General features: G+C 33.5%; 3 protein-coding genes and 1 non-coding gene across 4 annotated transcripts; 2 read left to right on the top strand and 2 right to left on the bottom strand.

Annotated features, from left to right (window-relative positions):
• Positions 1 to 2229: 2229 nt before the first annotated feature.
• LOC111483045 (TIR domain-containing protein-like) lies at positions 2230 to 2870 on the bottom strand. The gene is made up of 2 exons (XM_023129142.1): positions 2381 to 2870; positions 2230 to 2303 (listed from the first exon to the last, which is right to left on the bottom strand). Exons 1-2 carry the CDS (start codon positions 2866 to 2868, stop codon positions 2243 to 2245), a joined length of 549 nt encoding a protein of 182 aa, XP_022984910.1. The 5' UTR covers positions 2869 to 2870; the 3' UTR covers positions 2230 to 2242.
• A 3755-nt stretch (positions 2871 to 6625) lies between these two features.
• Positions 6626 to 9104, top strand: LOC111483244. Its single transcript, XM_023129389.1, has 3 exons — positions 6626 to 6834; positions 8299 to 8504; positions 8597 to 9104. Exons 1-3 carry the CDS (start codon positions 6745 to 6747, stop codon positions 8853 to 8855), a joined length of 555 nt encoding a protein of 184 aa, XP_022985157.1. The 5' UTR covers positions 6626 to 6744; the 3' UTR covers positions 8856 to 9104.
• Positions 9105 to 10547: 1443 nt separating this feature from the next.
• On the top strand, positions 10548 to 10744 carry LOC111483524. The gene has a single exon (XR_002718388.1). It is a non-coding gene; the product is annotated as a U2 spliceosomal RNA (small nuclear RNA).
• A 227-nt stretch (positions 10745 to 10971) lies between these two features.
• On the bottom strand, positions 10972 to 21472 carry LOC111482916 (plant intracellular Ras-group-related LRR protein 6). Its single transcript, XM_023128948.1, has 21 exons — positions 21223 to 21472; positions 21059 to 21122; positions 20845 to 20981; positions 20635 to 20721; positions 19946 to 20021; positions 19793 to 19867; positions 19642 to 19711; positions 19463 to 19540; positions 19302 to 19362; positions 19107 to 19185; positions 16292 to 16382; positions 15806 to 15866; positions 15625 to 15692; positions 15437 to 15507; positions 13599 to 13736; positions 13080 to 13184; positions 12518 to 12642; positions 12302 to 12398; positions 11806 to 11880; positions 11367 to 11422; positions 10972 to 11271 (listed from the first exon to the last, which is right to left on the bottom strand). The coding sequence occupies exons 1-21, from the start codon at positions 21285 to 21287 to the stop codon at positions 11199 to 11201; spliced, it is 1752 nt and encodes a 583-aa protein (XP_022984716.1). The 5' UTR covers positions 21288 to 21472; the 3' UTR covers positions 10972 to 11198.
• Positions 21473 to 22402: the final 930 nt, after the last annotated feature.

Genomic DNA, 22402 nt, shown 5'->3' with positions numbered 1-22402 from the left:
CCACGAGAAATTGAGCAAAAGGCTGCCGAATTGGCCTATTTCTTGCGTGTACCAATTGAAGTTTTTTGAAAAATGAAGTTCAGAATGAATGCTTTCTTAGTTCGTAGCAAGAGGGATAAAACTGAAAATAAAGAATAGTCTTTTTTATAGACCATAGTAATAGTATAACTTAACGGGAATTTCTTCAGAATGCTCATTTGAGCCAAATCAAACGTATACGGAACAGACAGAAAAGAGTCTTTGTCCAAAAATTTTATGCGTATGTAAATCAACTCCAAAGTAACAAAAGTGGATTATTTGATGTTGGGCCTTTATCCTTTTTTTTAGGTTCATTAGGGTTTTTGTTAGTTGGAATCTTGCTATCTTGGTAGGGATTTGATATCTTTATTTCGGTCTCAGCAAATAATTTTTTTTCCACACGGGATCGTAATGTCTTTCTATAGGATTGCAGGTCTCTTTATTAGCTCCTATTTGTGGTGCACTATTTTTCGTTGGTGGTTTCCTGGAAAAAAATCGTTGATGACTCATTTTTCTGCTGCTTTTTTACTGCGTTCGAGGAGGCATGCTTGACTCCTTTTGTTGCTTTCTGGAGCTATAGGCCTTGACTCCTTTTTATTTACTCCCTTTTTTACCTTCGAGGAGGCTTGTTCTTTGCTTTCTGGATTTGTGGTGCACTATTTTTCGTTGGTGGTTTCCTGGAAAAAATCGTTGATGACTCATTTTTCTGCTACTTTTTTACTGCGTTCGAGGAGGCATGCTTGACTCCTTTTGTTGCTTTCTGGAGCTATAGGCCTTGACTCCTTTTTATTTACTCCCTTTTTTACCTTCGAGGAGGCTTGTTCTTTGCTTTCTGGATTTGTGGTGCACTATTTTTCGTTGGTGGTTTCCTGGAAAAAATCGTTGATGACTCATTTTTCTGCTACTTTTTTACTGCGTTCGAGGAGGCATGCTTGACTCCTTTTGTTGCTTTCTGGAGCTATAGGCCTTGACTTTTTTACTGCGTTCGAGGAGGCATGCTTGACTCCTTTTGTTGCTTTCTGGAGCTATAGGCCTTGACTCCTTTTTATTTACTCCCTTTTTTACCTTTGAGGAGGCTTGTTCTTTGCTTTCTGGAGTCCCTTTTTATTTTTTACTGCGTTCGAGGAGGCATGCTTGACTCCTTTTGTTGCTTTCTGGAGCTATAGGCCTTGACTTTTTTACTGCGTTCGAGGAGGCATGCTTGACTCCTTTTGTTGCTTTCTGGAGCTATAGGCCTTGACTCCTTTTTATTTACTCCCTTTTTTACCTTCGAGGAGGCTTGTTCTTTGCTTTCTGGAGTCCCTTTTTATTTACTCCCTTTTTTACCTTCCAGGAGGCTTGTTCTTTGCTTTCTGGAGTCCTTTTTTAGTTACTCCTTTTTATTTTCTGGAGCTAGGCTTGACTCCTCCATTTTTTACCTTCGAGGTGACTCCTTTTTATTTTCTGGAGCTAGGTTTGACTCCTTTTTTATTTACTCCCTTTTTTACCTTTGAGGAGGCTCCTTTTTATTTACTCCCTTTTTTACCTTTGAGGAGCCTCCTTTTTTATTTACTCCCTTTTTTACCTTTGAGGAGGCTCCTTACTCCTTTTTTATTTACTTTATTTACTCCTTTTTCCTTTTTTATTTACTTTATTTACTCCTTTTTTACCTTTGAGGAGGCTCCTTTTTATTTACTCCCTTTTTTACCTTTGAGGAGCCTCCTTTTTTATTTACTCCCTTTTTTACCTTTGAGGAGGCTCCTTACTCCTTTTTTATTTACTTTATTTACTCCTTTTTCCTTTTTTATTTACTTTATTTACTCCCTTTTTTACCTTTGAGGAGGCTCCTTACTCCTTTTTTATTTACTCCATTTTTTACCTTTGAGGAGGCATGGCTGTTCGCATTTGAGACAAACACGACTCTCCACAATGACATGATATTGTCCACTTTGAGTTTAATGTTAGATTTGAGTTTATTGTCCACTTTGAGTTTAATATTCTTTTGTTTATAAACCCATGATCATTCCTTAAATTAGCCGATGTGGGACTTTCATCATCCCATGTAATGGGTCAAAACAAACAATATCTATTTCAAGTTTAATCTTAGATTTGATCAAATTGAAACAAAAATACACCAAAAATTTAAATTTATTATTATTATTTTTATTATACATCATGATAAATTTTGTTTGTGAGGATGTTATACAAAAGAATAATAAGAAAGTGTTAGATGTTAGCTCTACATTTAGTTTGCCAAATTTCTGATCACAACATTTGATATCTTCGTCACAACTTCTGGTAATGTCCTGAAAAAACATAGAGAAATAAATTAAATTAAATTAAATTAAATACTATAATATATATGAAAATATATTAATCTTACTCTTTAAAGGAATTAAATTTGAGGCCCTCAAACTGCTTAGCTTCATGGAGAGCCCAATTGAACCTCCTAACCTCATCTATTTCATAATCATTGCTATCCTCAATACGAAGCTCAGATGGTTTGATATCACAAAAGATGGGAATAAGCTTCTTGTTGGACTCGATGATCATGGCCAACTCATGTAGGCAAAAGTAAGACTCACAATAGCGAGGCGAGAACACAGCCACACCAACTTTGCAGTGCCTAATGGCGCCATGAATTTCATCGAACAGCTTCTCTCCAGGCTTCAAATTCTTGTAGTCTAGAAACGGGCGGAGGTTCATCCGGACAAGCCTGTCGTACAGCAACGCTGCCACTGTCTTTTTCGTGTCGACGCCTCTGTGGTTTATGAAGACGTCGCAGGGCTTTACGATAGGCATGTGGTTGTTGCCAAGATGAGCTAGAAACTGCCTTGGCGTAATGTTGGCGACGGCGGACATGCGGTTCATCATGGTGGGAGGTTGGGGTTGAGTAAGGAAAGAAGAAATGTTGGGGTTTTTATATGTAATTTGAATGAAATGAAACGAAGAAAATGGTTGGAGAATTATGACATTTGATTTGAAATTCAAACGGGAAAATATTTTGGATTTGAAATTCAAACGGGAAAATATTTTAAGGAAAGGAAGGAAAGTAAAATGAAGGTTTGACGGAGTAAAATGGAAGTAGTGTTGGCTTTATAAAATATGAAATTTTAAGATGGGGCCGTACCTTTGTCTACGTAATTCAATTTCCTCAGGGTTTAGGGTGACTCGAGTAACCTATATTGAGTTGGTCTGGTATATTTTTTTAGAATTATATTGGTGACTCGAGCAACTTCGAAATGTATACAAATTGAATTGGCCACGGGAGCAATTCCAATAGAGTTCCCTTTTTTATTGGGTTGTTAGATTAATTTTTTTTTATATTAAAAAAATCTTATATATATATATACACGCTTATAACTCAAATCTCTAAATTTTAAATATTTAATATATTATTAACATCCACTACGAACGTTAAATATTTTTAATTTTCGTAATAATCTTAAAAGTATAATTAAATAGAATGTAAATTTTTATATTTGTTATAAAATAGGGTATATTATAAAAATTTGAATTTTTAGAAATTAGGTTATACATATATATATATATATATTTATTAAGATTTTTATACAAATTTTTAATAAAAATTATATTAAAAAATGAAAAATATTAAAGAAGCATAAAAGGCCAACCACCACATTTACCATCTCTAATTTTAGTTTTAAAATATTTGGGATACTTTTTATATTCTCAATGCAGTCCCTCTGTGTTCTTTTTTTAATTGCATATCAACCCCTAACTTTTTGTTATTTTATATTTCCTCTCTTTTTCAAATGGTCCTTTTTCGAGGAAGTCCCTTTTTGTGTTTAATCCTTAAAGTACGTTCCTCTTTCCTTTTTCCGTCTTCTAATATTAAAATATTTTCAACCCATTTAATTTTTGGTCTCTTTTTTTTCATATAAATTTTATTTATCTCATTTTATTACTTAAATTTTTATATCTTTATATTTTAATTCCTTGGTTTTCAAACCTACTGTATTAGTCTCCTTCAATTATGTATTTTTTTTTTTAAATTTGAGTAATTATTCAAAGTATTCGAGTTAGGTATTGAGAGTTTTTTTTTTTTTTTTACAAAAATAATAATACTCCTTATTTTATTCTTCCTCTCGAACCAGAAATTAATTGAATAGTAAATTGAACGTGACTAATAAATTAATTTTCGTAGAGTTCTCTAATTAGGTGGTCAAGTCATAGGTTATATGAACATCAAATTACTTAATTAATCAAAGTCAATTATTTAATATGATTCTTATAGTTCCATACTCTAGGTAAAAAAAATTATATTTTTGACCACGAAATATGTCCAAATTTTCTAGGTAAAAGGACGAGAGAAAAATAAAAGGAATATATAATTACGTTTGGTCCAATATTTAAAAAAAAAATAAGAGATTCAATGGAATAAGAATTATATTCGTTGTTTAAATATATGTTTGGCAGTAGATTTAGAAATTGGATTCATGTTTGAACAAATATTTAAAATGTGACTTGTTTATGATAACGTGTGGAGTACGACTAGAATGAAAATATTTTTATGAAAGAATTTGGATTAAGCAACATTCACACGTAATTCACTTGTAACCATATATATAAATATTTATTCGAAGGAGAAAATAATGTCATAAAATCATTTCCCGAGACAATAAAGATAGTTACCATAATCTATGAACCATGACCATGATGTACTTAATTGGATGCGTACTTAATTTTCCTACACACAGTCCAAACGTACGGACCCACCAGTTGGTTTGCACACCTCCTAGGTCTCTTTCTTCTCGTGTGAGCCTTCTCTATCGTTTATCATATCATTTCGCATATCATTTTGTCATTTTATCATATCTTTCATACCTATACCGGGATTGTATTTCATGTTAGTTCGTCGTTTTGCATGTCAATCGTATCATAGTGTTTCCATGCTTCCATAATAACAATTGTCATTCGGTAGATATCATAACATATCATATATCACAACAATCATATAATATAACTCGTATATGCCTTACACATATCACTTCATAACATATCGTATCACAATACATCATAACAATTTAACATATATATCGTACCATAACATATATCATATCACAATAAAATAAATAAATATGTATATATTTGTCATTCACATATCATATCATATCATTTTGTAAACACCTCATAGCCATATCGCTCCATATGCATATCCTAGTCATAACGTTTCCTAAATTTGTCATAGCCTTATCGTTCTTATACATCTCATAGTCGTATCATTTCATGACATATCTTAGTCATATCATTTCCCAAACGTATCTTAACCATATTTTTTCATGAACGTATCCTACTCATATAATTTCATGAACATATCCTAGTTATACCGTTACATGAACTTATCATAACCATGTCGTTTTTTGAACATATCTTAATCATATTGTTACATTACGTTTATCGCATCCTTCTCATATCCTATCTCAAACATATCATTGAACACATCATACCATAAGAGTTATCATATCATTCACATACCATAACATATACATATCATATATCGTCATATCGTTTCATAGACAATTTACACATATCAAATATATGAAATGTGTCAACACACAACATCAAATATAATCATACCGATAATAAGACCATTTACTTGATTAGCTTAGACTAGTATCACCCATATATCTTTAATAAAAAGTTCGATTTTGTCTTTTGTATCCAAATCAACCTTGCAAACAAGCCATCTTACTTAGCCAAGACACAACCAAAAAAACTCGAATTTACATGGAGGTTTGCAAATCATGTACATGCACCCTTTGTTTTTCTCAACTGGTCGCTTGCACTTTCAACAAGGTTTCGAATTAGACTCAGCACCGTTCTTTAAAATCCATTTTCCCACAATAGCACAATCTATAGGAAGGCGAGCTTCTTCAACTATGATACCACTCGTTGAAAACGCAATAGATCAACATATACCTCAACTATTCATGTATCCCTATTGTTTATGTATTTAACATGTATCGAGCTTAATTCTTACCGTTCAATTATCCTTTACTCATATGATGAGTTCATCTTGTATTATGTTGAAACTTGGAGATATGGTAATCGTCAAGACTCCATTAGGACAAGGACAATGACACATTGCATGGTTCGAAGCTAAATGTTGAACCTAAGTCATTTTGTTAAAAAAAAAAAAAAAAAAACGAGTAAATTTTGTGAAATAGTGTGGTGTTCTTATACCGGATTTATCTATCCTACTTTATTTTTTATTTTTAAGTTAAATTAATATAAAAATATCTCTAAATTTGGTAATTTTTCACTTAATATATATAATTTTAAAAATTTTAATAATATTTTCATTGGAGGTTTTAAGGGTATTATAAAAATTAAGTAAAAGATCATATATTCTTTTAGATAATATTTAAATGATATATATATTTTTAATTAATTTAACTTTTTTTAATTACATTATTTTTATTAAAAAAATATCTCACACATTTTCTGGAGGGGCACAAAAAAGAAAGAGTTCAATACGGAAATTACAGATCTGCCCTCCCTCCCAGTCGACACATATTGTATTACAGAAATTCCATCTGGACTTTTTTGGTATTTGGTCATTGTTTTCAATTATCTGTGGGTTTTTTTGCAAAGAATTTTAAAGACAACATATGTGCTGCTGCTACTAGACTTGGTCCTCTGTTCTTAAAGAGGGCAGAATAGAACTTAGAGAAAGGCTTTCAAGGAAGAAACAGATCTGCGAAGCTCTTAAACTGCTCAACAATGGCGTCAAAGCTACTCCTTCTCTCAGTCTTTGTGTTTGATGTCATCGCTTTTGGGTTAGCCATTGCAGCTGAGCAAAGGAGAAGCACTGTAAAGCTCTTACTCTTTTCCCCTCTCTCTTTACTTCGCTTTATTGTTGCATATTTTAGTGAAAATTTGTGGCTTTACTTCAAATCTTGGTGATCTATGGCCTTTCTCTTCTGGGTTTGCTTAGTTCATTTGGCTCTTAATATGGGTTCTGAATGCAGAGACGGAATATGAGGCTACAGCCTTTCCCTTCACCATTGGGTTTTTAGGTTTAAGGGATTTAGAACTTTCCCGCTACTTTTCTCAGCTGGAAAAGCGCTCAGATCTACTTTTATTGTTTTTCTTAAACGCCAATTGTCCTGCTCGTACAGAAACTAATTGTGAATGATAACACATAATTTCAATGCACTTTTTGAGTTCTTTGTGTTCTTCAGGTTCTTCTAGATCGAGTGTGTGTTGTTGTGTGATTCTGATAGTGTTTTGTTATTGGGATTGATTGTGTAAGATAAGATGGGAGGTTGTGATATACCATAACAAATCTCGAAAAACTACTCTTTTCATGTAACGATGCTTAACCGTGGTACCGATATTATTCGGGGCGGAGAACGAGCTTCTACGAACCTTCTTCGATGTGAGATTTGCAAATCTTGAAAGACTACTCTTTCGTTTAAGGATACTTAATCACTAGGTTGAGATTGCTTTAAGGAGAGATCTTGTAAAAGTCTAAGCCCGCTGGTAACAAATATTGTTCTTTTTGGACTTTCCCTTTTAGCTTCCACTCAATGTTTTAAAATGCGTATGCTAGGGAGAGGTTTCGACCCTTATAAAGAATATTTCGTTTTCCTCTCCAACCAATATGGGATCTCACTATCTACCCCCTTTAGGGCCCAGCATCTTCGTCGGCACTTGTTCCCTTCTCTAATCGATGTGGGACTCCCATTCCACTCACCTCTTTGAGCCCAGCGTTCTTGCTAGCACACTTTGTGTCCACCCCCCTTCGGGGTTCAGCCTCCTCGTTGGCACATCGCTCGTTGTCTGGCTCTAATATCATTTGTAACCGCCCAAGCCCACTGTTAGTTAATATTGTCCTCTTTAAGCTTTCCCTTCTAAGCTCCCCTTCAAGGTTTTAAAATGCATATGATAGAGAGAGGTTTCTACGCCCTTTTAAAGAATGTTTCGTTCTCTTCCCAACTAACGTGGGATCTCAAAGACAAATCTAAAGATGAATTCTTCTTCAAAGGCAGATCTGATCTTCTTAAGCCCCACATTGTTTGTTTTTGATCCACAAGCCATTACTTTCCCCTCACTTTCTTTACCTGCTCCCAACAAGAACAGCCAAACTCATAACTCAGTGGGGAACTGTTTGAAAGGTCAATAATTGTCTTCTTTTTGTAAAAGATTTAGTTGAAGTACTTTGCATTCTTATCTGTTCTACGAAGGACAAGATATTTATCTCTAAAAAAACTTTGAATGTTCTAAAGAGTTCATAATTATTTTAATTCCATTTGATTTGAAATGATTTCACAGGCAAAGATAGTTGAAGACACTGATGCCAAAAAAAACTATTGTGTATATGACTCAGACATTTCAACTGGCTTGGGAGTTGGAGCATTTCTCTTCCTGATGGCTAGCCAGATCCTCATAATGGTGGCTAGCCGCTGCTTTTGCTGCGGTAAGCCTCTGAGTCCGGACGGTTCGAGGGCTTGGGCCATCATTCTCTTCATAACTTGCTGGTAAGTCGAGTCGAGCAAACTAACATGTTACGACATCGAAATTTTGTATAATAATATGATATTGTCTACTGATATGAAATAATCTGTTTCAGGGTGTTTTTTTTAATCGCTGAGATTTGCGTACTCGCGGGTTCTGCTAGGAATGCATACCACACCAAGTACAGAACATTGCTTACTGATACTCCTCCCTCTTGTCAAATGCTGAGAAGAGGAGTGTTTGCTGCAGGAGCAGCTTTCATTTTCTTAACTTCCATTGTTTCGCAGTCCTACTACGTTTGCTACTCGAGGGCCCGGGAGAGCTTCCAATCACCCAACGAAGACACTGGCATCGGCATGAGTTCGTACCGATGAGGTTCATCGTAAATGTCGTTTTCGATCACGTTATGCTTCGATATAGTTTTGCCTTACATTACATTACACCTTTTGTAGCTTTCAATCCAGTTTATAGAAGCCTATAGGTTGTCGTCTTTCTCTCTACCGTTCGATGTTTCGACAAAACTCTGTGGTCGATAGTCTTCGTGTCGGTATCAGAAAAACATTGCTTGTTTGATGGTTTAGGCTATTAGAAAATGAAGATTTATGTTGCAGGATAATGTTTCTTATTCTTATTCTTTCATCCTTTTGATTATTTTCCCAGTAAATTGTATGTAATTAATATTTTATGTTATACTCCAAGTATAGGTAGCTTAAATAATAATAATAATAATAATAAATTATGAATTAATACATATATATATATATATATTATTATTTATATATGAGGGTAGATATCACGTGCTACATGTCCATTTTATCACCTCTTTTTGTAAAGCTTAATCATAGGTTTCACGTGCAAATCAATTTTATAGGTCCATTTCTACGACTAAAGTATACTTTTCTATTATATGCTAATGCCACACTTATAGTGCTCTGATACTTATTGTTGATGGGGAAGTGAAAACAAAATTGATGTTACTCACGTACCCATAAATATAAATTAAATAAAGAGACAAAGATTTACATGATTTGGAGAGAAAAAATTTATCTACATCTAAGGGTGGTAGTTAATCACTATAACCAAAGTGTTTACAAGTGTATTTCTCACAAAACACAAAATGGAATGACTCCACATTTCGAAATAATGCTAGACAAATATTTATATAGGCATAGCAATATTAATGTTGTACATGAATCAAGATGATATGGAAAATGAACCAAATGTATCGATATCGGAGATGAACCAAATGTATCGATATCGGAGATGAACCAAATGAATTCCAATAGGTTCATGCATTGGAGAGGAGAATGTACAAAAAAAAATGGTCACTATTCTTCATAACAATTTACAACATTTTTATTATGAGAACATACGCTTAAAATGAACAATATCATGTTATTTATAACAAAGATTTAGTTGTGCTTAGCTAATAAATGATATCATAGACATGCTCTCGACTCTAAAGTATATTATTTATAGATTGAGGCCTAGCTCCCTAACTTTTTAAATTGAGAGCGAGACTAATGTTATAGGAAATATTGGATCTCACAAAATAGTTCAAAACTAAAAAAAAAAAAATTGGTCCAAGATGAAAGTAGACCTTCCCTCAAATTCATGGGCAAATTTAGATCTAATCCTAAGGGATTAAAAAGAACAATTTGAAATACCTCAAAATAGGTATGAGTGAAATAGTAATGAGTCAAAGCACTTCTTGTTACACTATTTCGAGAACTTAAGGACTCAATCGTATGAATATGTAAAATACAGGATTTCCAATCATTGTAAGTCAATTTTCATATAAAATATTTCCGGGAAACCCATATTAATGATAATATTTAATCATTATTACTTTATAGATTTTTCTCTTTCACTAGAAATATGCCACAGGACAAGACAAGGATAAGGAAGACTTCTCTATCTGAGTTCTAAACCCTTATTTCAATCTTTACCTCATGAAATTAAATAATATAGTTTGTCGGTCCTGATTGGCAGTCCCACATCGCTTGAGACTAAAAGCAGCAAACTAAAAATAGCTATAAAATGAGCAAAGCAAGTACGTTTAAAGCATACCTTTCTCGGCCTTTTGGCTAAGATCAAGTGTAGTATCTGTTCTTATCAGTTTAATATCTGATACGTGGGCCATCGGCCCACATGATATTAAATTAATTTTTAATGGGGGAGAGCCCATTTACAGCAGCTTGCTGCTGGGGCTCTCGAGCGTCACCCAAGTCTTGCACTACTGCTTGGGCCTGGCGCGCCCTTCCAATTCAAAGTTCAAAACAATTTCTAGGATACTCAAGCGCCCCTAATTAGTATGCTTGCTGTGTTTGGACCCTCTTGAAACGAGAAAGTCTTTGAGATGTTTGATGATTCTATTGACACACTTAAGTTTGACGTTTGACATTCTATTGACACGACTAAGTTTGACGTTTGACATTCTATTGACACGACTATTAATCATTGACACGACTCTCTGTATTGAAAGAATTATTTTAAGAGAATAAAAAATTGTAAATAAACGGTGCCGTTTTACAAGTCCTCCAAATACAAATATCTTAAATCACGATAAATAAGAAACAATCACATTTTCACTTGACCAAACATCAATAACTGTCTCCCTAGATCGGAACTTGAATCTTCACCCAATAATACTATATATTGAGAAAGGGAAAAAGAAAACCAATTTCCCAGTAGAGAGAAGCATGAGAAGGTTAATGCTACTCTGTCAATTTATCCTTCAGATATGCTAGGACAGCTTTGGTTCCTTTCTCTAAGATTGTCCTCCGAATGCTGTATAAACAAATGTGACCATTGGTTAACAAATATTAACACGGGAATTTACTTTCATGTTGAAATGGAAAAAATGAAACGAATTATCGTCATACCTTCTAAGCGGATTTCCATCCAGTTTCAGTACCTGTAAGCTGGGTTCAAGCAAACTCTGATTTTCGAAAGAAAGTAAATTGTAAGTGACGACGAGAAACCAGAGGTTGAGACTAATAAATGTCGGATCCATTAAATTATGCTTTAAGAGTAACCAATAACTCTGGTTGTATCAAAGTTTATGATCTCTTTGATTTAGAATAAGTTTAAATTTGGTCCTTACAATAGCTAAGCCTCTAAAATTATGATTATAGTTTTTAGAAATTTACTAACAATTTTAGAAAAAGTACTCAAAAAAGAGAGTGGATCATGAAGAAGCCTTCTTTTAAAATTAAAAACCAGAAACAGAAAATGAAAAGGCCATCAAGGGTGAAAGTAATTGCAAGACAATGTATTATGCAAAGCATTTTATGTACGCTAACAACTTCTACCCATTCTCACCAGCTGTGGAGGGAGCATTGAAATGTTATTATCAGATAGGTCCAGCTCAGTAAGGTTGGTAAGATTCTTCAATCCCTGCACCAAATCAAAGATGAATCAGATAGAGGATAGAACTAGGTGGAAGGAAGGTACAGGGCAAAATATAATATATATCTAGTCTAAGCATATGAATTTAAATAGACATTGTAATCCAAGAAATCAGGAGCAATAAGTAAAATCAAAGTCCTCTGATATTTATCCCCAGCCAAAAGAAGTATGAAAACATGAGATCTATCTTCAAATAGCACATGGATTCGAAGCCCATGAATTTGGTCCAAGAAATTGCTATACTTCAAAAACTTGACAAGTAAAAGTAAATCATTAAGCATTTGTGCCAATCAATCTCTTTTCAGATAAGAACATCGGCTAATCATACTGATAGCGCCAATTTGAATTTGACCCGTGAAGGCCTCTTGGATTGGAACTACACTATTCATTAATTAATGAAACAAGTTACCTCTGGAACCAATTGAATTGAATTTTGACTCAAATCAAGTATCTGTAGATGCTTTAAGCCCAAAATAGATGATGGAACTTCATGTAGCCGCGTTCTCCTGTTAATTAAAAGTCGTTACATTAGGGTATGAATGTTTTCAGATACAAGAACACGGTACATGAAAGCACGAAAGGTATCATAGAGGACTGAAAAATATCCCAGATTCTTGTGAATAACCTTAGGTAAAGCTCTCGCAGATGGGGTAAGCTGGAAAATGTTGGGTGCTCTGGCAAGGAATCTACGTTACCACTAAGATCTAAAACCTGTAGCATGGGTGTTGCTTGAAAGCCATATGATGGAATCTACAAAAGCAAGCAACATCACCCGGTTAGATTTTTATTAGTAACGAAACCAATTAAAGGGAAACAGTCAGACTGTTAATCATTTGTGACGAGAAAAAGGAAGGGTCAATCCAATAGCTAGAATGCCAGAAAACAATAAATTTAAACATAACGTAAAACTTCAAAACTGAATTTTACAACTAGTCTATCAGAGATTAACAAATGTACGACCTTAAAAACAAAATAATGTAGCTCCTTTGAGTTGAATGATCCACTCGGTTGCTAAATCCTTTATGAAAATAGGATATTTAAGAATTTAACGAAGTCTATCAACAAAAATTATCTTCCGAAATGTCACAATGTACAATTCTGACTATAGAACATCTCTAGTTTTTTTTTCTTTTTTTCTTTTTTTCTAAAGAAAGGAACAAGAAGAACATCCATGAATTACTTTGTACCTGTTTAAGTGGATTATTATCCAGCTTTAAACACATGAGATTAGGTAGCGACTTGAGAATTGCACCCGGCCAATCTTTAATCTTGTTCCTAGACAAAATCAAGGTCTGCATATGTTTGATGAATATGCTATCAATTATCGAAAAAATTTAACTAAAAATAGTTAAACTACGAGACTTTCAGAGCTAATAACATAACAATCCGAATGGGTAGTATTTTAGGCAAAGTCCTGCAGGTTTCGGTTACCAGGTAAACACAAACGCAAAATGCAGTGATGAAGGAAATTTGACCTTTATACTTGTAAAAATCAAACTGGTTGGCCTAAATGTTTACATCTAATTAGGTTTTATCTAACTGCGGCAAGCATATTTTCCTACAGTTCAAAATTTACTAAATTGAAGTTCCTACCACCCATGTGTTTTAAGATCAGCTGTCAGACTGTCAAAATGAGTATTTCCTGTGGACCTTAACTATACTCATCACTTCATTGATTGTGCAACGCTTAAACTAAGCATATTGACCTGCAGAGAAGTACACGAGGGAAGTTCTACAGGCAGCTCCTGGAGGGAATTCTTTGACAGATCAAGTTTCATGAGTTCACTGCATTCCCAAACTTCTGATGGCACAGCACTTAGCCCTTTCCCTTCTAGAGAAAGCTCCTTAAAGCAGGAAAAACATGAATTAATGATAAAAGAGAATCACAGAATAAAAATCAAATGCACATAAACTAGCTTGAGGTACTCTTGGAAGCAGGAAGTAAGCAAAGCCAAATGCATCAAATCTTATCATCAATAATACTCAGAGAAATTATTTTATGATTCTCTGAATATTATCGTTGCAATTTAGATCTTTTTGCCATCCCATTGATGATAAATGAACCAACCAATTTTCGTTGCTTGTTTGTAATTAGAAACTTCGAGACTTAATATAGGAGCTTCTCATCAAATGCTTGCACCACTAAAACCATTTTGGTAAGGGTATGTTCAGAAGCTTGTGTGTTGTGTTTCTTTTTTCTTATTTCTAGATCTTTTTAGAACTACAAAGAAGGGTGTTTGGTAATCAATTCGTTTTCTTGTTTCTTTGAAAAATAGAAGCATAAACCAATAAAGCAAAATGTGTTTGATAATGGTTTCTTGTTTTTTTAGTTGAAATAAAACTTGGTAGATATAACATACAAAAAAACATATAACATGTATTGAAACAAATGTAAAACAAGCATAAAGAGTTAAAGAGCTAATAACACTCTTAAGTACCAAAGAAAAACTAAATAATAGTAATAAGAGTGCATTTTATAACTGTTGTCCTAATTTGATCGGCTATGTCATCTCTAACTTGAGCCCATTTGTTTAAATGATCTTGGCTCCCATCTAGCTCAATTAGAATATTCTGTAAATTATTCAGCAAACTTTGTAATTCTTCGGTGATCATAAATTTATTGCAATCCTCGGTAAAGAGATCATATTAACAATCATTCAAATTTTAGCATATTTGTGAACAGTAGTGCAACATGCTATTGTTTTATTTTTTATTTTTTTCTTTTAAAACATGTGTTTCTAGTTAACCAATTAGACCACAAACAAAAGCAAACAAAGAGAATGAAGAAAGATTTTAACATAAAATACGACATTAGTTTTTTTATATGGTAAAAACAAAATATGAATCGAGGAAAAGAATAGAAATTTAAATGGAAAAGAATAAAGTGGGAAAAAAAACTCAAGTGAGCAGAAGAAAAAATCAGAAAAAAAAAAATAGAATCCATGAGAGAGAGAAGAGAGAAAAATAGAATCGAAAGATACAATTCAAGTAATAAGCATTTGATTGAGAGAAAAAAAAAAAAGAAACTAATGGAAAAAGTAACAGAAGTGGCTAGCTATCCAGAACCAAAGAGGAAGTAGCTGTTGCCAGCTTTGGAAGCGTACAAATGAGGATTGCAGAAATGAAATAGAAAAAAATCATTTTTTATAGTTTCTGAAACTTCCGCATCATTTTAAGGAATACTTTTTAAAAAAAAATTAAAACAAATGGTTAGCCAAACATGTCTTTTTCTAAAAAAAAGAGAGAAAAATAGGAACCAGCAACAGAAAAGGGTAAGGTTACCAATCCGGCCTAAGAAACTACAAAGTGTAACAAGTTTTAGTTAGTTTCCTTAGTAAAAATTATCCTGATGCAAAATGTTCGAATTAGGCTTTGTTTATTCCTAAAGGTGAGTTTGGACCAATATCTCTGTCAAGCATCAGATGTAGTACGGTAGGTAATGGCTCCAAAGTAAGAGTTCAGAAATTACATATAGATCATCATTGGATGACAGAAGAACTGTATAAGCATTAGAAATTTTTAAAAAAGATATGGCAGTCAATACCTTTGAAGTGATAGACATTCTAGCTGCCATAGTAATTATATTCTCTCTCTGAGTGCTACTAGCTTCAGGATCTAGAAAAGTACACTATTTAAACACCATAACGAAGAGAGACTGCAGATATGAAATAATAAATGCCCTAAAGTACCGAAAAATAAAAATAAAATTATTAAACAAAAAAACTACTGAACCTTCATTCTCAGGAAGTCTACTTCGAAGAAACTTCAATAAAGCAGGAGTTGGCCCAGAAACTAGTGAGCTAGCATTGAACAAAGCATTCAAAGTTAGTTATCGTTTTCATTGAAATGAAACAATGAAAAGCTATTCATAAGCATTAGGTAGGTAAGAGTACACTCAACAGAACTTTCATACCTTCGAAGAGTTCGTATGGGATTTCCTGCAAGCAAGAGCTTTCGCAGCGTAGTCATCTTACCTACACAAAGATCAAAATTAATGTCTTGTGACAGTCCTCCTTTTAGTTCTTTAAGAAAACAACAATACCCTGTTGTTTCTAATTTTTCCAGCTACATTCACCAAATCTAACTTCCAAAAGAATGCAAGAGGCATTCTGTGGTTATAAGAAAACTACATTCGCCTCCCAGAAGCAGGCAAGTTAAGTGGAGGCAACACTTGCTCAATAAGTTCTGGCACTACATTGGTCTATGCTTATGAAAGAATAGAAGTTGATACAACTAATCTTTTACTGCCTCTAAAAAAATCTATCAGAGAACGAGGATCAAGTGGAGTAACTAACATCGATAAACTCTACAAACAGCCCGAGAGAAGAATCTATATGAATATGAAACTGTTAATAATTTCAGTATTTCAAACATCCCAGTTTATCTCTGCTAACCTTACCGATTTCTGGGGGCAGTCCACTCAATGAATTGTTTGAAAGATCTAAAACCAAGAGATGCAACTTGCATGCCTCAACTGGATACTCTTTCAACTGCAAATAGTAGTAAGGAGCGTCCACACAATCCCAAGGATTATCAAAGTAAGAGGAAACTCAGTGGCAAGAATAGAATATAATTTGAATGTATAATACAAGACAGTAAAACCATATGAAGAAACAACTTTCTTTGGAGTAGAAAAAGTACTCCTATTCTCCATCCATGCAAGATTTACAATTTTTACTCTGTATCGCATGGGTAATTAATTATGCACTGAATAGCAAGCTTTTAGCATGAATTGTTCTCCAACCAAGGGCAAAATTATTTTATTTTCATCTCAATTTCTAGGCAGGAATTTGGTAGTTCATGAGAAAAATGTTGATCAGAACTAGAACCTGAGATTGAACAGCAGAAAATTAGGGCTGAAATTATATTGTAAATTAAAGTAAGGGCGAAGTTTAAGTCTGTCCTAAGATCGGTAGACTTTCTCTCCTAAAACGAATCCCAAAAGATGCCTGTCTCAAACTCCTCTGATGTACTCTATTCCTAACCACACCACTAACAAGCTAAGAGTTCATGTCCCTAATAGCCTCATAATGTTAATAATATTCCCAACACTACTCTACTCCAAGAACACACATCATCAAGGGTTAGTGGTTTCTTAGGACCAATTTCTTTTTTAACAATTCAGTTTCTTTTCTTTATCTATGTTTTTATGGCTAATTTTAATCCACTCCTCAGCCCCAAAATTGTTCCTGAACCTAATCTGAAGACTACATGTAGACTCCTCCATTCCGATTTGGCTTTCTTTTCGTTTAAATTAGTCTAGACCCATGAACCTATTTAATTCCAGAAGCTTCTCCACCCTTGAAGTAATGAAGTGCAGAGTGTATTCTATAGCCATTCTCTAGTTCATGATTTAGCTCCTCACTTCCCACCCCTGACATTATCAACATCTCTTGGCCATTCCACACATTGGATATATTCTATAGCCAGCAAGCTTTCATCCTCTTCACTATCCCTTCACCTCCACTCTGTCTGTCTTTCATTCTTCATATGTATTTGTCTGCCCTCTGCCCTCTGCCATTAATATTTTTTTTAACAAGAAACAACTTCCATTGATGTCAGAAAAGGAAGGAAAAAGTGAAATGTTTGGCACTATACTAGGCGCTTCAGTTGTTGATGGCACAACTCCTGTAATTCCAAGCATGATCTCCTAAAATTCAAGCGTTTTCTTTGCTAGCAAGCTCTCTTGCCTGCTCACACTCTTCCTTTGCAAGACAAAAAGATTTTTTCTGGAACTTTTTCCCTTCATGCTTACACATTTGTGTACTTCCTTGGATACTTTTCATTGGTTCTTCTGGTGGTATATCGCAGATGACTTCTTCTGGCATAATCATATAGTCTTAATTGCAGACACACTAATTTGATTTTCATGGCTCCTTTAGCCCTCGAATAATATTCCTTCCTCCTTTCTGAAACTCCATTTTGATGTTCCATGAAGCCTTGAGCAAGTTTGTAATCAATTTCTCATAAAGAAGTATTAAATCTAAACACCTACCACGCCTCCTCCTAATACCAATCCTCCTATTCCTTTCAAGCCACATTACCCACAAAACCACAAAATAACAGACCAGCCAAAAACCTCTCCCCTAGCAAAACAGTAGATCTAATTCCAAGATCAATGTTCTTTTAGGAAAAATTTGATAGAAAGCCATTGGGCTGAAATTGTACTATAACATCAAGCAAAATTACAATAGCTATTATGCCTTTGAAAGGCACAGTTCTCCATCTAGACTAATTCCAAATTATGCCCATCTCCTACCCATCGAATTACTCTATTTATTATAACCATCTTCACTAGCAAACCCAACGTTTAATACCCCTCAAAAGCTAACAACATTTCTGAGAAATTGACTTCTTGCATATTAAATACTATTCATCCTTCATATGAATCGTAAAATGGGTATCTATTTATTATGTTACATCACCAACCAAGAGTTTCAGTTACTGTTCAAATCCAATCTAATCCATGCTAATTTAGAGCTTAAAAAATGAGCTTGTTCCCCTTGTTTTCATTTTCAAACTAAAGAATTGGAAAACCCCACGCTGTCCTGTAAGCATTTTATTTCACCCTAGTTATATGGGATGGAAAGTATGCCCATAACCAAAGACCACGGGGCTGAATTTCATGGAAATTTTGTTTCATTAATGTAGTCAGTTATTTGAGCTTAGCAATAACTTATGCATTAATTTTGAAGTTAAATATTCATAGTTTAAGATCATGAACTTTTTCTGGTTTGGTATATAAAATTTTTTGTAGTATGAACTCGGAACATAACTTTTTCTTATAAGAAAACGTAAATTAAATTTGAGAAAGAACAAATGTAAGATAGAACAACAATGGATTGCCGTCCAAAATGTTGCAGAAACTTTTGTGGTTTCTTTTTATGGACTTGTGTTTTCTGTATGCTCTCGTATAGAAATTTGAAAGTTCTATTTCTTAAGAAAAAAATTACAGAACTCAAAAACCATGCTATACAGCAATGTATTATATGCTGAGAAATGGATAAGCTTGAAGAAATCAAGGTAGAATTTATTTATGTTTGAATGCTCACTTATCCCTGGTTTAGCCTAACCAACATTTCAAAGAGCTGTACAGCTCCCTCCAACAGTTTTCCAATTGCTATTTTCCTCTTTAATAGCTTCCCCATTCTCTATCATCCATTAGTAGAGGTAAGAGAAAAAATATAGGTAAGAACTTCAGATGAACGGACTACCTGATTTGAGTGAAGATCTAAGGTCCCTAAATGAGAAAGTGCCCCAATCTCCCCTGGTAACATACTCACTGAATTATTCCTATAATTTGAAATAACATTACTAAATCAAATTAAAATGTTAAAAGAAGAAAAATAACATACAATAAAAACCCATTACAATCTAAACCAATTGTATGATAATGGATGGGACATTACCCTATATATAACTCTGCAAGAGCACAGCAATCCTTAATTGAAGGTGGGATTGATGAAATTTCTGCAGATATATTTGGAAAGGCTTGTTAAAGAATGAAAGAAAATAATAAAATTATCGATGTAAAAGGAGATTAAGTGGGCTAATCAGCCAAAAAACTCACTGTTTTGGAAAATATTTAAACGAATGAGGCGTGATAGACTACCAATATTCTCAGGCAATCCATTAAGAAAATTCTTTGCTGCAAAAATTAAATTCTGTTTATATTTCTCTGTATGTGGTAATGCAAAATATAAATTAGACAACAGTGTCAGATGGACAGGTCAAGACTTCAAAACTTACAGGCATTAAGTTCAGTAAGCATGGTCCATGATGCAATCAAAATTTTGGGTATCATCGTTAGCTTGTTCCCCTGCCAAACAAAGAGATTAAATTGGAAATTAATAACTAAATACCATTACAAGACCAAACATTTAATATTCTCTATCATTACCTCCATATCAAGCTTTGTCAATTTTGAGCAGTTTGCAAGTTCATCAGGCAAGCTGGAAATGGAATTGTTTGATGCCTGAGGAATGATACACTAAGAATCATTGCTAGATATATTATGCTAAAAACAAAAAGTAACCCTTTTTTCCTGGTATACCTTCAGATCTGATAGATCTGAACACCTTCCAAGTCCACCTGGTAGTTCCTTAAGGCGATTGCTTGAACAGTCAAATCTAGGAAAACAATTGCCTCAATTAGTCAGGTAGAAAATGAATAAAGGAAAATGGATTTAAAAAACTAAAAAATGATTTCTTTTTACATGTTCATTTGGAGGCTCAATGATAAAAATGAATAAAGGAAAATAGATTTAAAAACCTAAAAAATGATTTCTTTTTACATGTTGGAACTACAATTAGAAGTGAATAATTGCAGGAATGGTAAATGTCAGTTTTTTATTCAGGAAAGCAAAAAAAAAAAAAAAAAAAAAAAAAAAAAAAAAAAAAAAAAAAAAAAAAAAAAAAAAGAGGTAAAGGAGAGGAAAATTAATATGTCTGTACGAATCTACAAAAATATTATTCAATTAGCAAAGCTGAATTCACTTCAAATAAAAATGATGACTAAACATTGATTTTTAAATGACTTTAATCAATTCTTCCGTTCCTTGTGTCCTTGTAATGCCATTCCCCTAGATGCTCATAGAATTTAAAAAATAAAAAAAAATTACCACTTAAAGGCAAATGAATTCATCAACAATCTCTCATTTCCGCAAATATTCCGCTAGATTCTCTTCTCACTAATTATGAATAAGTAAATCTACTGGGGATATGTAGAAGGGAAGAGGAATACTTGACAAGTGAAGTGGCGGATCCAATTTCCTCAGGTATTCTCATTAATGAATTGAAGGACACATCTAAGAGCTTTAGGACAGGAAGCCTGCAAAAGTGAATCAACAAAATACAACCATCTTAAACTTTTCTAAGAAATGAGCACAGGACTGTTTTTTTTTTTTTTTTTTTTTTTTTTTTCCTTAAGAAAAAATACTAAATCAGAACTCACTCTCCAATTGCAGCTGGTAGTTCAGAAAGTTTGTTGTGACTAACATTTAATACAGTAAGAGATGATAAATTCCTTAGCTCCTCATCCAACAGTTGAATATTATTATGAGCTAGAATCAGCTTATGTAGCTCCACAGCCTGCAAAAACAAAACAATGAATTAAACAATTTAGAACCAATTCTTAAAACTCCAGCTCGAAAGTGAAGAAAATTTACCTCCCACCACTTCTCGTCCGCCTGAACTGCATCCAAACTCCGATAAACCTCACTTGGCACATCACTAAAGATTATAACCAAAATCAGGTACATGATCTTCAAACAATACAAGATTAAAGTGCTTCAAGTAATGATCAGGATGTGTAAATGAATACAGTACTTACCTGAGAGAGCGATTCGAAAGATTAAGAGAGCCGGATGCTCTTGCGGCCTTTAGCACACGATCCATTGCTTGAATGCTCCAAGTATAATGAGTACAGATTCCAGAGTTTTGGATGCAGATCTATGGCCGTCGTAGGCGATTGAGAAGCTCGTTTAGGTCGAGAGAGAGAACGAGAGCTCCATTTCTGGCGACCAGTTACCCAACCAACCGCTCGATTATGCGGTTCCAACTTCCTTTTTTTTTTTTTTTTTTTCCCTTTTTAATAATTTCAGAGGGGATTATATAGAACAGGATTAAAATATTAAAAATTAATAAAAAGTTTTCTACTTTTATCTTAAAAACAAATACTTTGTTCCAAAAATTTTATTTAATGAAATTTTTTAAAAAACTATTAATAATATTAAACTATTAAAAATTTTAAAATTACCTTTTTAAATTTAATAATCTTAGTTTTTTTTTTCTTTTTTCTTTTTTAAATATACTCTACAAATTCTTATTTTATTATTATTTTTTTCTTTTTTAACATTTTCAAATTTACAAGAAACTCAAATAATTAAATAGTCGGTTAAGTAAGACGGACTTGAAAACAAATTGATTTTGGGTATTAAAATTTCTTACAATGAAAATGTGTGAAAAGAATAGGCTATGAACAATTACTATAAAATTTAGTGAAATTTGAAACCATTTCACCAAACAAATACAAGTATAAATGTTTAGTTTTGATTACAAAGAGGGAATGAGATCGAGATACATAAAAACAGATTATCTATATAAAAATGAAGACTCGACAAACGTCTCAGGTCGGCTCCCTCTGTTGCTACTAGGCTCTCGAACACCCCTCGTATAACATCCGCTTATTGACATCTCGAATCATAAGAGTTACTACTGACAGATAATTTGCTTTGAAAACTAACCGAAAACAAAACATATTCATACATGGTAAGTAAACACATGTAAATAATGTTATTTAAAACATGTGAATCAATCCGTCAACGTAAAACCAAGTACTTTTTACAACTCAAAATAACCGGTGTACAAGTTTTTAACAACAAAAGCACATATACATTAAATAGACTCAGAAAAAGAATTCTCTGTAATCTCTCTAATCTGGTTGCCTCGTCACCTCGATTGTTTTGCACCTTCGGAAAAAAAAAAAAGTTAAAATAATCATATAAACCAAC

This window comes from Cucurbita maxima, unplaced genomic scaffold (assembly GCF_002738345.1).
Source record: "Cucurbita maxima cultivar Rimu unplaced genomic scaffold, Cmax_1.0 Cma_Scf00008, whole genome shotgun sequence".
Taxonomy (NCBI): Eukaryota; Viridiplantae; Streptophyta; class Magnoliopsida; order Cucurbitales; family Cucurbitaceae; genus Cucurbita; species Cucurbita maxima.
The sequence above is the reverse complement of the archived record's forward strand: the minus strand, read 5'-3'. Positions and strand labels throughout refer to the sequence as shown.

What these genes read in the sequence shown, in the direction of transcription:
- LOC111483045 (XM_023129142.1), bottom strand. Translation starts at nt 2,868, where the DNA reads ATGAACCGCATGTCCGCCGTCGCCAACATTACGCCAAGGCAGTTTCTA. An exon ending in AAATTTAATTCCTTTAAAGA is followed by an intron (nt 2,304 to 2,380) that starts GTAAGATTAATA and finishes ATGTTTTTTCAG; the next exon opens with GACATTACCAGAAGTTGTGA.
- LOC111483244 (XM_023129389.1), top strand. Translation starts at nt 6,745, where the DNA reads ATGGCGTCAAAGCTACTCCTTCTCTCAGTCTTTGTGTTTGATGTCATC. An exon ending in CTGAGCAAAGGAGAAGCACT is followed by an intron (nt 6,835 to 8,298) that starts GTAAAGCTCTTA and finishes ATGATTTCACAG; the next exon opens with GCAAAGATAGTTGAAGACAC. An exon ending in ATTCTCTTCATAACTTGCTG is followed by an intron (nt 8,505 to 8,596) that starts GTAAGTCGAGTC and finishes AATCTGTTTCAG; the next exon opens with GGTGTTTTTTTTAATCGCTG.
- LOC111482916 (XM_023128948.1), bottom strand. Translation starts at nt 21,287, where the DNA reads ATGGATCGTGTGCTAAAGGCCGCAAGAGCATCCGGCTCTCTTAATCTT. An exon ending in CAGATCTATCAGATCTGAAG is followed by an intron (nt 19,868 to 19,945) that starts GTATACCAGGAA and finishes ATCATTCCTCAG; the next exon opens with GCATCAAACAATTCCATTTC. An exon ending in GATGGAAATCCGCTTAGAAG is followed by an intron (nt 11,272 to 11,366) that starts GTATGACGATAA and finishes TTGTTTATACAG; the next exon opens with CATTCGGAGGACAATCTTAG.